This window comes from Onychomys torridus, chromosome 1 (assembly GCF_903995425.1).
Source record: "Onychomys torridus chromosome 1, mOncTor1.1, whole genome shotgun sequence".
NCBI classification, from domain to species: Eukaryota; Metazoa; Chordata; class Mammalia; order Rodentia; family Cricetidae; genus Onychomys; species Onychomys torridus.
Genome location: NC_050443.1, coordinates 38,759,461 through 38,771,851, shown reverse-complemented (window position 1 = coordinate 38,771,851; position 12,391 = coordinate 38,759,461). Strand labels below are relative to the sequence as shown.

The window sequence follows — 12,391 nt, the reverse complement described above, 5'->3', positions numbered from 1 at the left end:
CCAGAGGCGTGGTACCAGGTGTTTTGAAGGGTTTACCCTTGGCTGTACATTGTGATTTGATCCTGAAAGGGGGATGTCTTTTGCCTCTCCCCTTGCTAGTATATAAAAAGCCCATTAGAATAAATCTCAAGGCAGCTGAGTATTGACCCAGGGCCCTCCCAAAGCTATCCTGTGTCTCTCTGTCTTTCTTGTCGTCTCCACCTATATTTCTGTCTAATACTTCTCATTCCTCTCTCCTCTCTACAAGAACCCTTTGACTGGTTGGAGCTGGACTCCCACAGGCTCACCATTCAGATGTTGGAGAAAAGAGAAACATCCTGCAAACACCTTGTTTTCTTTTAAAAAATCTTAAGAATTTTTGTGTGTGTGTGTATGCATAAGGCATATGTGTTGTCAAACATGTCATTATGCAGGTACACAGGTCTGAGGTTAGCTTTGTGGAGTTAGTCCTATTTCAGGTTTACATGTGTTCCAAACATGAAACTCTAGCCACTGGCCTTGGCTGGCAAGCACCTTCACCCACTGAGCCATATCATGTGCTTCTAAGTCTCTTTCTGAATACATTTTTAAAATGCCTTCTCTAGTTCCTTTCAAGTTTATCCTGAGCAGCTATTTTGAATTAGCTCTTGTGTAGATCCAGCAAATGGATGGGGTCAGAGAAAGCTTGCCTGCACAGGTCAGGGAATGACCTGATTGAAGCTGAAAGCAGTCAAAGGGACATGCTTGTTCATTCGTGTCTATGTCTTGTTTCTAAGTAATGTGGTAGGATACAAAAAGACAGAGGACCAGGTAATTTTATACCTTGTCACTATACATACATATTAAGAAAATAATACATGCCACTCCAGTCATTATTACTTATACACTTGCAAATTCAGGATTCAGAGGCCATCAATTAGAACAGAAAAGCCCTTGGAGCTCTTCTTATACAAGGATCTGTCATATAAAACCTTTCCTAATTACTTCCTTATTTATACTCAGTAAACTGTTTAATGGAGTAACCTGTCATAGTTGGTATTAAAAGTTTAAATAGCAATAACAGTTGCTACAGAGTAGCTGTGAGTGCAGGGAAATGACAGCATTCTAGCAGTGAGTGCATTGTTCCTTAATGTTTATTTAACAGACACCTATCCTGAATTATGCAAAGACTTGTAAAACACAGGGCTGCCTGAACAGTTTTAGCCTGGTGTTCAACAGAGAACTTTAATACAGTGTTAGCTTTACCAGAGATACCTAGGGACTGACAAGGATAACTGCGAGTCTCTTTGGGAAGTATCCAGTAAGCAGTGCTCTATGTGTTTAGGAAAGAGAGCATCTCCTAACAGAATAAGAGGACAGTTTGAGGAATTAAAATGGGTTTGGTTCCAAACATCCACATGGAGGCTAACAGCTATCTGTAACTCCAGCTTCAAGGGATCTAACACCCTCTCCTGGCCTCTACAGATACTGCATGCACATAGTGCACAGACATACTTTCAGGCAAAACATTCATTCACATGAAATTAAAACAGACGAATGAATAAATACTTTTAAGAAATAAGGAAGACACTAAAAATTAAAAAGAGAAATTTTTTTTAAATAAAATAGTAAAACAAATAGATAAGAAAGACACATTTGATGTATTGAGGAACTCTCCTCTGGACAGTATGTGCTAGTTATCTTGAAATCAGAGTGACTGTGATTACTTACAACCTGTTTACCCAAAACTGGGCCTAATCACACCACCTTATTAAAGGCAGGACAGGTTTTTCAATGCAGCTCAGCAGCTGGTAGAGTGTTTACCTACCAGGTGGAAATCTCCAGGTTCAAGTCTCTGGTACTATATAAAGAAATGGGCATAGTAGGAGGCATGTGTAATCCCAAAACTGAGGAGGCATGAAGACCAGATGTACATGTTCATAATTGACTACATAGCAAACTCAAAGTCAGCTTAAAACTAGAGCCTGCCTTGAAGCAAGCAAACAAAATATGGCAGCCCAGAAGAAGTTGCCTGAGGTGGGTGAGATGGGGTAGCTGCTTGTGGCCCATGCCTCCATTCACCCATACTCCCCTAACTAACTCCAAGTAAACTCTTCAGTCATCAAGCTAAACTTAGGTAGGATAGTTTCTGTGAGGTGTTGTTAGTTCCCTGTCTTGGGTGAATAGTCATTTTTTTTCATGTTTTGTCAGGAAAGTCACATAACACACAGTTATACATGTATTTACTTCAAGTTTGAAATCTCACCTACCCACATCCTGTGAGTTCCATACATCTTCACTCATCATTTTATAATGAACAGAATACCATGCTAATTTTTTGGATAGTTTGCTAATAGGATTTATTAAGATTAAACCATGAAAAAACATTTTGTGTCATATGTACCACAAAACAAAAAGTCGTTTTCAAAGTTGTAACAACATTTCAGGGAAGGGTTTTTTTCCCCTTTGAAAAATAAAACTCCATGAAAATTTTTCTTAAGCAACATTTCAGTGTATAAAGAGACACCTTGACTAAGGAAACAGAATCCCGGGAATATAGTAATCACTGTCTCTCCAAGGCATTTCACCATATGCTGATGATATGCTCCTGAGCCAGGTGTCCCATCCCCTTGAGGACAGGCAGATGTCTTGAATATTCCTCCCAGACCTGTTTACCTGTTAATTTTCTTCCCAGTAATCTTTGCCTTGGCTTTCCCAAATAAAACAATATCAATTTGTAGCCCCGTGAACCACACTTCTTGCTTTTCAGAATTTGATGCCCACATGCACTGCAGTATTCCCCATGCACTTCCTAATCCTTCTAACCTGCCACCAGGTCCTGAAGGGTGGTGGCTAATTTAACTCTTTCAATGTGTAGCACAACTTCTGTAACAAGAGCTTTAACAGTCATTTCAAATGCTGGTGCCACTCATTATTTACCGTGTGTTCTTTCTAAACTTTGTGTTTGCAGCTATCAAAGAAGATTAGTAACTACAATAAAGTTTTCCTGTGAAAATTAAATAAGAGCTACGGAAAGATAACCCAACATTTGAGTTGGACCAAAGTCCATGCTCTAGTGGTTGCCTGCACCATCATCATCATCTCTCCTGTAGTGCTGTCATGGCATCAGTGTAGCATGTAGACCTTGAGCACCAAGATAACACACAGCCTCAGTTCTGTAGTGTGTGCGAAAGCTCTGGAGCAAAACAGCTTATGTTTAATGTCTGGAGTCTTTACTGACTTTCAAAACTACTTTCTTCAGCCAATATTGCTTATGCATAATAAGAAAAGTCACAATGCAAGTACCATTTCTTTTATTTATTTAAAAGAATTAAACCATGCAATGCCGCCAAAGAATTTTGTATGCAATAAGCACTCAGTGAATGTAACATGTAAAGTCAGATGTCAAAGTACTATCCTTTGTCTCATACTGTTGTGTCTCATAAAGTACTTTACCTAATGGGACCTTTGTGTATGTATTGTGGCTTCTTTTTTTTGTTGTTTTTATGGAGTTCTTGTGGGTGTGGACATGTGTATGTCCCATCTATATGTGTTTGTTGTGCTTTTTCTTTGGCTCTTTTCCTTCTGTTTGTTTCTTTTGATTTTATTCCAACTGGTTAGTACTTTCACAGGAAAAAAAATAAAGTACTATGAAATGTTCTAGAAACATTTTTATCTGAAATAGACCTTGCTTTTGTTTTAAAAATGATAATCTCATTCGTAAGACATTTATCCATTTCTATAAAGAAGTTGCTTAAAGGATCTTTAGAGCTATCCTAGGGAAAATCTAAATTTCTCTTCTAAATATTGGTAAGTACTTTTGGATCCCCTCTGTTAGGTTTCTCTGCTGATGCAGTAAACAAATCAAACCAAATTTAAAAGTCGAGGTTTAATGAGCAAAGCATTCCTGGGTAATCTCAGGGGAAGAAGAAATCATACTGTTGCTTCCAAGGAGGGGGAAGTCTTTGAGCAGCTCTGGGGAAAGAGCCACTGCTTGGTGGGTTTTTTTAGAGGGGGTGGGGTTTGGAATGGGGGAGAGTGAGGTTGGAGTGGTGCTTCCAATGGAACAAATATAATTCCTATGTTCTTCACCTCTCAGTTTAATTCCTTTCCTTCATTTTGTAATATCAAGAACACAGAGGTCAAATTGATCTTGGAGGCTGGGAGAAACTGATGGCTTTGCCAAGTACACAGTTTTCTCTTTTTGATGTTTGGAAACTGCAGTTCTCTAGACCATTTCAAAAGACATTTCCTTTCGAAACTCAAATAATAATAAATATTAACTGGAGTGGTAAAGCTCAGAGATGTAGCGAAAATGGTTTAAAAATGCATATCCATCTAGTGGGTGACTAGACTCCTTTGCTGCTGACAGAATTAGTTTCCAGCTTACCTGAAGGTTGACTTTGATCCCATCCAGTTCTCTGGATGTCTTTGTCAGCTGCCGCAGGACTGTGCTGCGTTCCTTAAAGACTTCCTTCAGCTGCTTCTCTAGCTCTTCATAGTCCTGTCTAACACAGAAAAAAGGCATGAGAGCCCTCCACACACTTCCATCTGGCCACAGGCCTAATCAGTAAGCCCCAGAGTTTCAGCAAACTAGACTGAAATTATAACAAGCAGTTCTACATCAAAGATTTCACTTACAGAGAGAACTATCCAGACTGAGGGTCCCCAAGACAGGATAATTTCTATGCAGGCAATGTAGCCTAGCCAGTAGAGTTGAGAAAGTAGATTATTTCTGTAATAGCATTCTAATTTTTAGGCATTTCAATACCTGTTGCAAGAGAGGGGGGTTGAAGAAATACCCCAGAGGCTTAGTTAGGTTTTCATATTGGGAAACAAACTTGAGGGTAGAGCCAGAGAGAAAGCAGGGATCTTGATTTCATCCTTGGTTCACAGAGAAGAAAACCCGAGGGGAAATGAATGCCCTTTCAAATATGTCCAAGAACCACTATTAGTTTTAAAGGCAGGCCAGAGAAAGGACAACTGTTATGAAAGGCAATCAATGCATATGGCAATTCAAGTGAACTTTGGACAGAAATGAAATTTACATTCAAGGCAAAGCTCAGCATTTAGTAAATATGGGCTGGCCTGCGTGTATATGTGAGCTTGAGGGGTGAGATTGGGGCAAGAAAAAAATTTATTTTCTGGTTTTTTAAAAAAAGAAAACAAACCTATATATAGTAGGGGAAGTATGCAGTGACTAATCAGAACACATTAGAAAGCAAAAAAAAATCCAAAGAGGACTTCCTATGAAAAATATCTTAAAATAGAAAAGATTATTATAAAGGTAAATAAAAATTAGCTAGACAAAGAGAGAAAGCACTTGTAAATTGCCAATGGCAATAAAGTTATTTTAAATGAATAAATGTTGGCTATGAAGCCCTAATTTAGGAGTGGGGCAATCTCGTTGCCTACAAGAAAATGCAGGAATAGGGGAAGAGACATGCCAGGCTTCTGAGTGATGTGTAGGACTTGGGGCCCCGTTTGGAGAGTAGTAGTTAACTGAAGATGTTGGAGTCAGGCAGAGACAAGGCTAGATTGGGAGTCTGGAATGTTTTTCCCTTTCTAAAGATTAAGAGTGAAGTTGTGGAGAATTGGATGTGGGCAAGGAACCCAACATGTAGTGGTCCAGGCTAGAGTGTCTGATTGCATTAGAAGTAAATAAAGGAAAACACTGACTGGTTTTCATACATCACAGGAAATGAAATTAATACAAAACCTGTCCTTGTAAATTATTTTGCTTTTGTGTGCTCCTCAGATAGAGACGGCAATTAGTGATGTTGCCATGTCTGAGATTTCAGCAACTTTTGTAATTACTCCTTCACCAAGAAAGAAGTTGGTTGTAAATTTGTAGCAAAGGACACCAAACTTTCTAAATGTTAGTTTGCTTGTAAAATGTGAGATACTGGCTTCACCCACATTTTTGTGTTAAATTGTGGAGTTTATACAAAGCTTTGACCCCAATGTAAATAATGAGGTTTTCAAAATAAATATCTTTATTCCTGAGTGAAAGCCCCCCCCCCCCCCCCCCCGTCCCGGTGGCTTGGCCTGGGAGACGCCATCGGCCACACGGCCTTGGGAGAGAAACCTTGAGTCAGAACAAGATATCTATAATTGGCCACCTGGCCTTGGAGAACAAACAGCTGCACATTTCTGAAAATTAAAGATAGCCCCCAAATTCACCCTGGCCTTATTTGAATCAACCAATGGGAACCCTGTAACTATGCTTCTCGCTTCTGTAACCGCGCTTCTGCCCCTAGGATCCTATAAGAAGTCCCCCTTCCACTAGGAAGGCGCACAAGTCTTCCCAGAGACTTTGTCGCCCCAGGTACCTGTGCATTTGAATAAACCCTCTTGCTGTTTGCATCTGATCCGTGGTTTCGGCGTGTTCCTTGGGTTTGGGGTCTCTCCTGAGGAAAGATCTCCTGTGGGGGGCTTTCTTTCATTGGAGGTTCCACCGAGATAGAGACCCCTCCCTGGGACCACCGACCCACCGTCAGGAGGTAAGCCGGCCAGCCTCAGTATATGTCATCCCTGTACTGTCTGAATGTTGTCTGTCTGTCTGCGCGCATCTGATAATCTGTCTGTGGCGGTGGAGGCTGAAGGAGCTGACGAGCTCGGACTTCGCCCACCGTAACCCTGGAAGACGTTCCACGGGTGTCTGAAGTCCCCTCAGGGGCACGGTTTTTCGGGGCCACTCACGTATCCAAGGGATACGTGGTGTTGGTCGGAGACGAGGGATCCGGACCCTCGCAGCACTCTCCATCTGAGTTTTGCTCTCGGTTTGGAGCCGGAGCCGCGCAGCGCGTGTCAGTCTTATTTGCGTTTGTCTGTCGTTCGTCATTTTCTGTTTAACCGTTCTTCTCCTAGAAACAGCCATCTACCTCCTCCCTTTACCCTGTTCTCCCACGAAAGGATCCCCCTAGAGGGGAGGAGAAAGCCGAGGAGAGTGAGGCCCGGTGGCCGAGGGAGAAGGGAAGGGGCGCCCGGGAGCAGGCGCGCGGGGACTCAGCGAGGGTGCGTCCCGAGAGGCGACAATTCAGGGCGTCCCAACCGGCCAGCAAGAAGGATGATGGCGGCGGGGTGCAGTCCAGCTCGGCCGCGGGCACCGTGAGCCCGAGTGCAAGCACCCGGCATGCAGCTGCGGTCCCCGGCCTCAGCCCTGCTCCGTCCCCGCTGCGCAACCCCGCCGAGCGGCGCACACCATGCCGCGGGTGCCCGCGACCCTCTACGCCTGTCTGTTCGGGCTCTGTGCACTTGTGCTGCACCTCTCAGAGAGGAGCGGCCACCGCGGGAGCGCCAGCGCCCCTCCTTCGGTTTCCCCCCTTGCCACCGCTGTCCCAGCCCCACCGCACGCCACCCACCCGCCTCCCGCCGCCGCCACTGAGGGGATGCGAGCCAGGCGTGGGGCACGGAGGCGGCACCCGCCGTGGCTCAGAAGCGCTCCAGCCCGCCCTGGCCCCGGGCCCAGGCTCCCCAGCGATCCACCTCCCCACCCGCCTCCACCACCCTCAGCCCACCAGCGATGGTCCCCAAACATCCTCTACAGGGACAGCGGGAGGAGGAGAGCCTGGCTCCCTCCCCAATTGCCAGTCGCCTACGAGGAAAGCACGATGAACCAGCCAAAGTATCCAGGGCCTTCCCCCTCAGGGAGGGACCCAATCACCAGCTTCAGTACTGGCCGTTTTCGGCCTCTGATCTTTACAACTAGAAGCAGCATAATCCTCCTTTCTCTAAGGACCCTGTTGCCTTGACTGACTTGATTGAGTCCATTTTAGTGACCCACCAGCCTACGTGGGATGACTGTCAGCAGTTACTGCAAACTCTCCTGACAATGGAGGAGAAGCAGCAAGTCTTCTTAGAAGCTCAGAAGCAGGTTCCTGGAGACAATGGAAGACCCACCCAACTGCCTAATGTTATTGATGCAGCCTTTCCCCTCACCTGCCCGAACTGGGACTTCATGACCCCAGAAGGTAGGGAGCACCTACGTCTCTTTTGCCAGTTGCTCTTAGTGGGTCTCCGGGGGGCTGCTAGGCACCCCACCAATTTGGCTCAGGTTAGAAATATGGTCCAGGGAAAGGATGAGACGCCGGCAGCATTCCTGGAAAGACTTAAAGAGGCCTATAGGATGTATACCCCATATGATCCGGAAGATCCAGGACAGGCGCTGAGTGTCATCTTGTCTTTCATCTATCAGTCAAGTCCAGATATAAGGGCCAAGTTACAGAGACTAGAGGGATTGAATTCGTTCAATTTGTCAGATTTGTTGAAGAAGGCAGAGAAAACTTTTAATAAAAGAGAAACTCCCAAAGAGCGGGAGGAGAGAATATGGCAGACAGGAAGAGAGAGATAAGAAACGTCATAGGGAAATAAAGTCCTGGCCGCTGTAATGTCTCAGGGACAGGTCAGAGAGGGAGTTAGGAAGGGAGATCAAAGAAGGACACCCCTTGACAAAGACCAGTGCGCCTACTGCAAAGCGAGAGGACATTGGGCTCGTGACTGCCCAAAGAAACCCCGAGGGCCTGGACAAACTAAGACAAGAGCCACAGACCTCCTCAATCTGGAGGATTAGGGAAGTCAAGGCCAGGAACCCCCCCCCCCCCGAGCCTAGGATAACTCTCAAGATCGGGGGGCAGCCAATGACCTTCCTAGTGGACACCGGACCTCAACATTCAGTCCTGACCCATACTGGAGGCTCTCTCAATGACTGCACAGCTTTGGTCCAGGGGGCCACAGATAGCAGGAGATATCAATGGACCACCGAAAGAAAGGTTCAGCTGACATCTGGACAGGAAACCCACTCTTTTCTGCATATACCTGATTGCCCTCACCCATTATTGGGCCAAGACCTGTTGACTAAGCTCAAGGCTCTGGACTTAAAGGATGCCCTCGCCACTGCCCATGTATATGGAGAAAAATACAGGAGGAGAGGCCTCCTGACCTCAGAGGGCAAGGAAATTAAAAACAAAAAAGAAATTTTAGACCTCTTAAGGGCTTTGTTCCTCCCACATCAGCTCAGCATTATACACTGTCCCGGGCACCAAAAGGATGACTCTGTAATAGTGCGGGGAAATCGGCTGGCCGATCTGACGGCCCGGACAATGGCCTTACAACCCCCCACCCCCCAGGGGCGACCAGCTGCTGGTCTTGCAGGACGACCAACAGCCAAGCAGGGACCCCATGCCCTACAGCCCGGAGGACCAGGAACTAGCAAAGAAAATGGGGGCGGAATGGAGCCCCGAACGACAAGCTTACATCATAGATGACAAATTAGTTATGCCAACTTCCCACACTAAATACATGCTCAAGTTCCTCCACGCGCTAACCCACTTAAGCAAAAACAAGATAAAGGCCCTTCTGGCTGATGAGGCTTCGAACACTATATTATTGAATCAGGAACAGGTCCTCCAACAGGTGACTTCCAGCTGCCCTGCTTATGCCCAAGTCAACCCAGGAAAAACCCATCTGAACAGAGGAAGCCGCCTGCGAGGCCACCGCCCCGGAGTCCACTGGGAACTTGACTTCACTGAGGTAAAACCCGGGCTGTATGGATACAGATACCTTCTGGTTTTTGTAGACACTTTTTCAGGATGGACGGAGGCCTTCCCTACCAAGAAAGAGACTGCTACCATGGTAACCAAGAAACTCCTGGATGACATCTTTCCCAGGTATGGAATGCCCCAGATATTGGGGTCAGACAATGGGCCCGCCTTCATCTCCCAGGTAAGTCAGAAGATGGCCAGGCTATTGGGGATCAATTGGAAACTCCATTGTGCATACCGCCCCCAGAGCTCAGGATAGGTAGAACGCATAAATAGAACCATTAAGGAGACTTTAACCAAATTAACGCTCGCAACTGGCACTAGAGATTGGGTGCTCCTACTCCCACTAGCCCTTTACCGAGCCCGGAATACTCCTGGGCCTCACGGCCTAACCCTGTTTGAGATTTTATATGGGACTCCCCCACCAATAATAAACTTCCTCCACCCTGATATCTCCTCTTTTGCCACTAGCCCTACCCTGGAGGCGCACCTTCAAGCCCTCCAACTGGTACAAAAGACGGTGTGGAAACCCCTGGCCGATGCCTACCGGGAGCAACTGAACCGCCCGGTGATGCCTCACCCATTCAAGATTGGGGACTCTGTCTGGGTCCGACGCCACTCCCACTGCACTCAAGGTTGACGGGATAGCAGCGTGTGTCCACGCGTCACATATGAAGGCCGCCAAAGAACCCCACGAAGCTGAGAGCACCAAGACATCTATATAAAAAGTTCAATGCTCCCCAAACCCACTAAAGATAAGACTTACTTATGGGTTCTCCTAATCCCCCTAGTAGCCCTCCTAACGTTAGGAGGGGCATCACCAGAGTCCTGCTCATTTTATTATTTGGGCCATGCATCTTCAACAGATTGGTACAATTCGTCAAGGATAGGATTTCTGTTGTCCAGGCTTTGGTCCTAACCCAGCAATATCAGAGGCTCCGACAGTCAGAGATGGAGCTGACCCCTTATTCTCCATCCTAAAATGAAAGATTCCATTTAAAACAAAAGAAAATGGGGGAATGAAAGCCTCCCCCCCGTCCCGGTGGCTTGGCCTGGGAGACGCCATCGGCCACACAGCCTTGGGAGAGATAACTGTGGTCGGACACCCGGCCTTGGGAGAGAAACCTTGAGTCAGAACAAGATATCTATAATTGGTCACCTGGCCTTGGAGAACAAACAGCTGCACATTTCTGAAAATTAAAGATAGCCCCCAAATTCACCCTGGCCTTATTTGAATCAACCAATGGGAACCCTGTAACTATGCTTCTCGCTTCTGTAACCGCGCTTCTGCCCCTAGGATCCTATAAGAAGTCCCCCTTCCCCTAGGAAGGCGCGCAAGTCTTCCCAGAGACTTTGTCGCCCCAGGTACCTGTGCATTTGAATAAACCCTCTTGCTGTTTGCATCTGATCCGTGGTTTCGGTGTGTTCCTTGGGTTTGGGGTCTCTCCTGAGGAAAGATCTCCTGTGGGGGTCTTTCATGAGAAACTTAATGAATTTACTGAGAGGTCTGTAGAACTACAGAAGAATAATTTGCACTATGGGGTTTATTAGTGGTTAATAAATTTATTTCATCTAGAGGAGGTTGCAATGACAAGTTTTGTTTTTGTTTTTTTGCTAAGTATAGGTGTTTGCCAGCCTCCAGCTTCTTCTTGCATAAAGGACGTTGGAATGGTTCATGGCTAAGAAGCACACTATCCCACAGTGGCCCTGCCATGGTCCAACAATGATAATCAGTCATCATAGTTATAGACTATCTCAGGAATTCATAACTCACACTGACAAAATCAATTAACAAATAATAATAAGGGTTCATCTCTGTCTCACCCAAAAATACGGTGTCATTTCATGTCTTTGGTTTCTCTTGTACAATAAACATGTTCCCAGATTATCATATACATTATAAATCAAATTGATTGATAAAACACATTGACAATGTTTTGCATGAGTGATTGTATAACACTTTCTCTACTCACAAAAACTCATTTTGTACTTACAAGAACTCCAGGAGGTAATTGCTCTGGGTAACCCTATTTTCCAGTAGAAATAACTGAGTCAATAAGATAATAAATCACTTCCAAGGGCAAGATGATGTTATGGAAGTGGTCTATCAGTCAGCTCCATGCTCCCTATCTCAGCCACTACTCTAAAAATACTCTTGATATCAGAACAAGAATGCTGACCTGGCTGTGGTTTTAGAGCTGAATGTTCATTATGCATTTCATAAAATTTATAGTCTATTGTTTCTTCTGTCTATATTATATATATCGATATTCAATGTTGGTTTTGCTTGTCATTTAAAATTATTCATTAAATTAAATTATAAGTATTATTTCTTTTTGCTATTTTAATATAGTTACAATCATTTTTAGTTTCATTATCTATCATGTAATGTTCCCAACCTTTATGATAAAACACACCTTAGAACTTTAAACAATCTACTGTTTAGTAAATGCAACAGTAATCATGAACAGGATATAATTAATTAGAGAATTATACTCAGAAAGCTTAATCGATTAATCACCACCTTCAAGTTTCAAACATTGTAACTCTACAGAGTAGAAATGGGCAGAAATGATCACCTTATGTTGTTCCATTTGCAGTAAGTGCTTATTTATCTTTCAATAAAGTTTTCTTTAAAAATACAATGAAACACAAAGGCTCACCCTTCACCCATATTCTATGGTTGGCTGCGTGTCTCTTGGAGGTCCTACCTGCTGACAGGTGCTATTATGCATTCTGTTCTGTGTGCACTTCATTCTTACCCCTGGATATTTAGCGTGTTCCCACTTTTCTTTCTCTTACAGAGTAATAAAATCCAGGTATGTGGTCATACACATATTTCCTCAAATATTTCTGTGGCATGTGATATTCTCATTGGTGAAGACACTGCA

General features: G+C 44.6%; 1 protein-coding gene across 4 annotated transcripts in view; it reads right to left on the bottom strand.

Moving 5' to 3' along the window:
* Luzp2 (leucine zipper protein 2) overlaps positions 1-12,391 on the bottom strand; it is a 380,429-nt gene that overhangs the window by 177,154 nt on the left and 190,884 nt on the right. For 3 of the 4 annotated variants that reach the window (XM_036191543.1, XM_036191553.1, XM_036191538.1), the window contains exon 2: positions 4,349-4,466. In XM_036191543.1, the coding sequence (XP_036047436.1) occupies positions 4,349-4,466 (118 nt within the window). The remainder of the gene's footprint in view (positions 1-4,348; positions 4,467-12,391) is intronic. The other variant, XM_036191562.1, reaches the window with a different exon arrangement.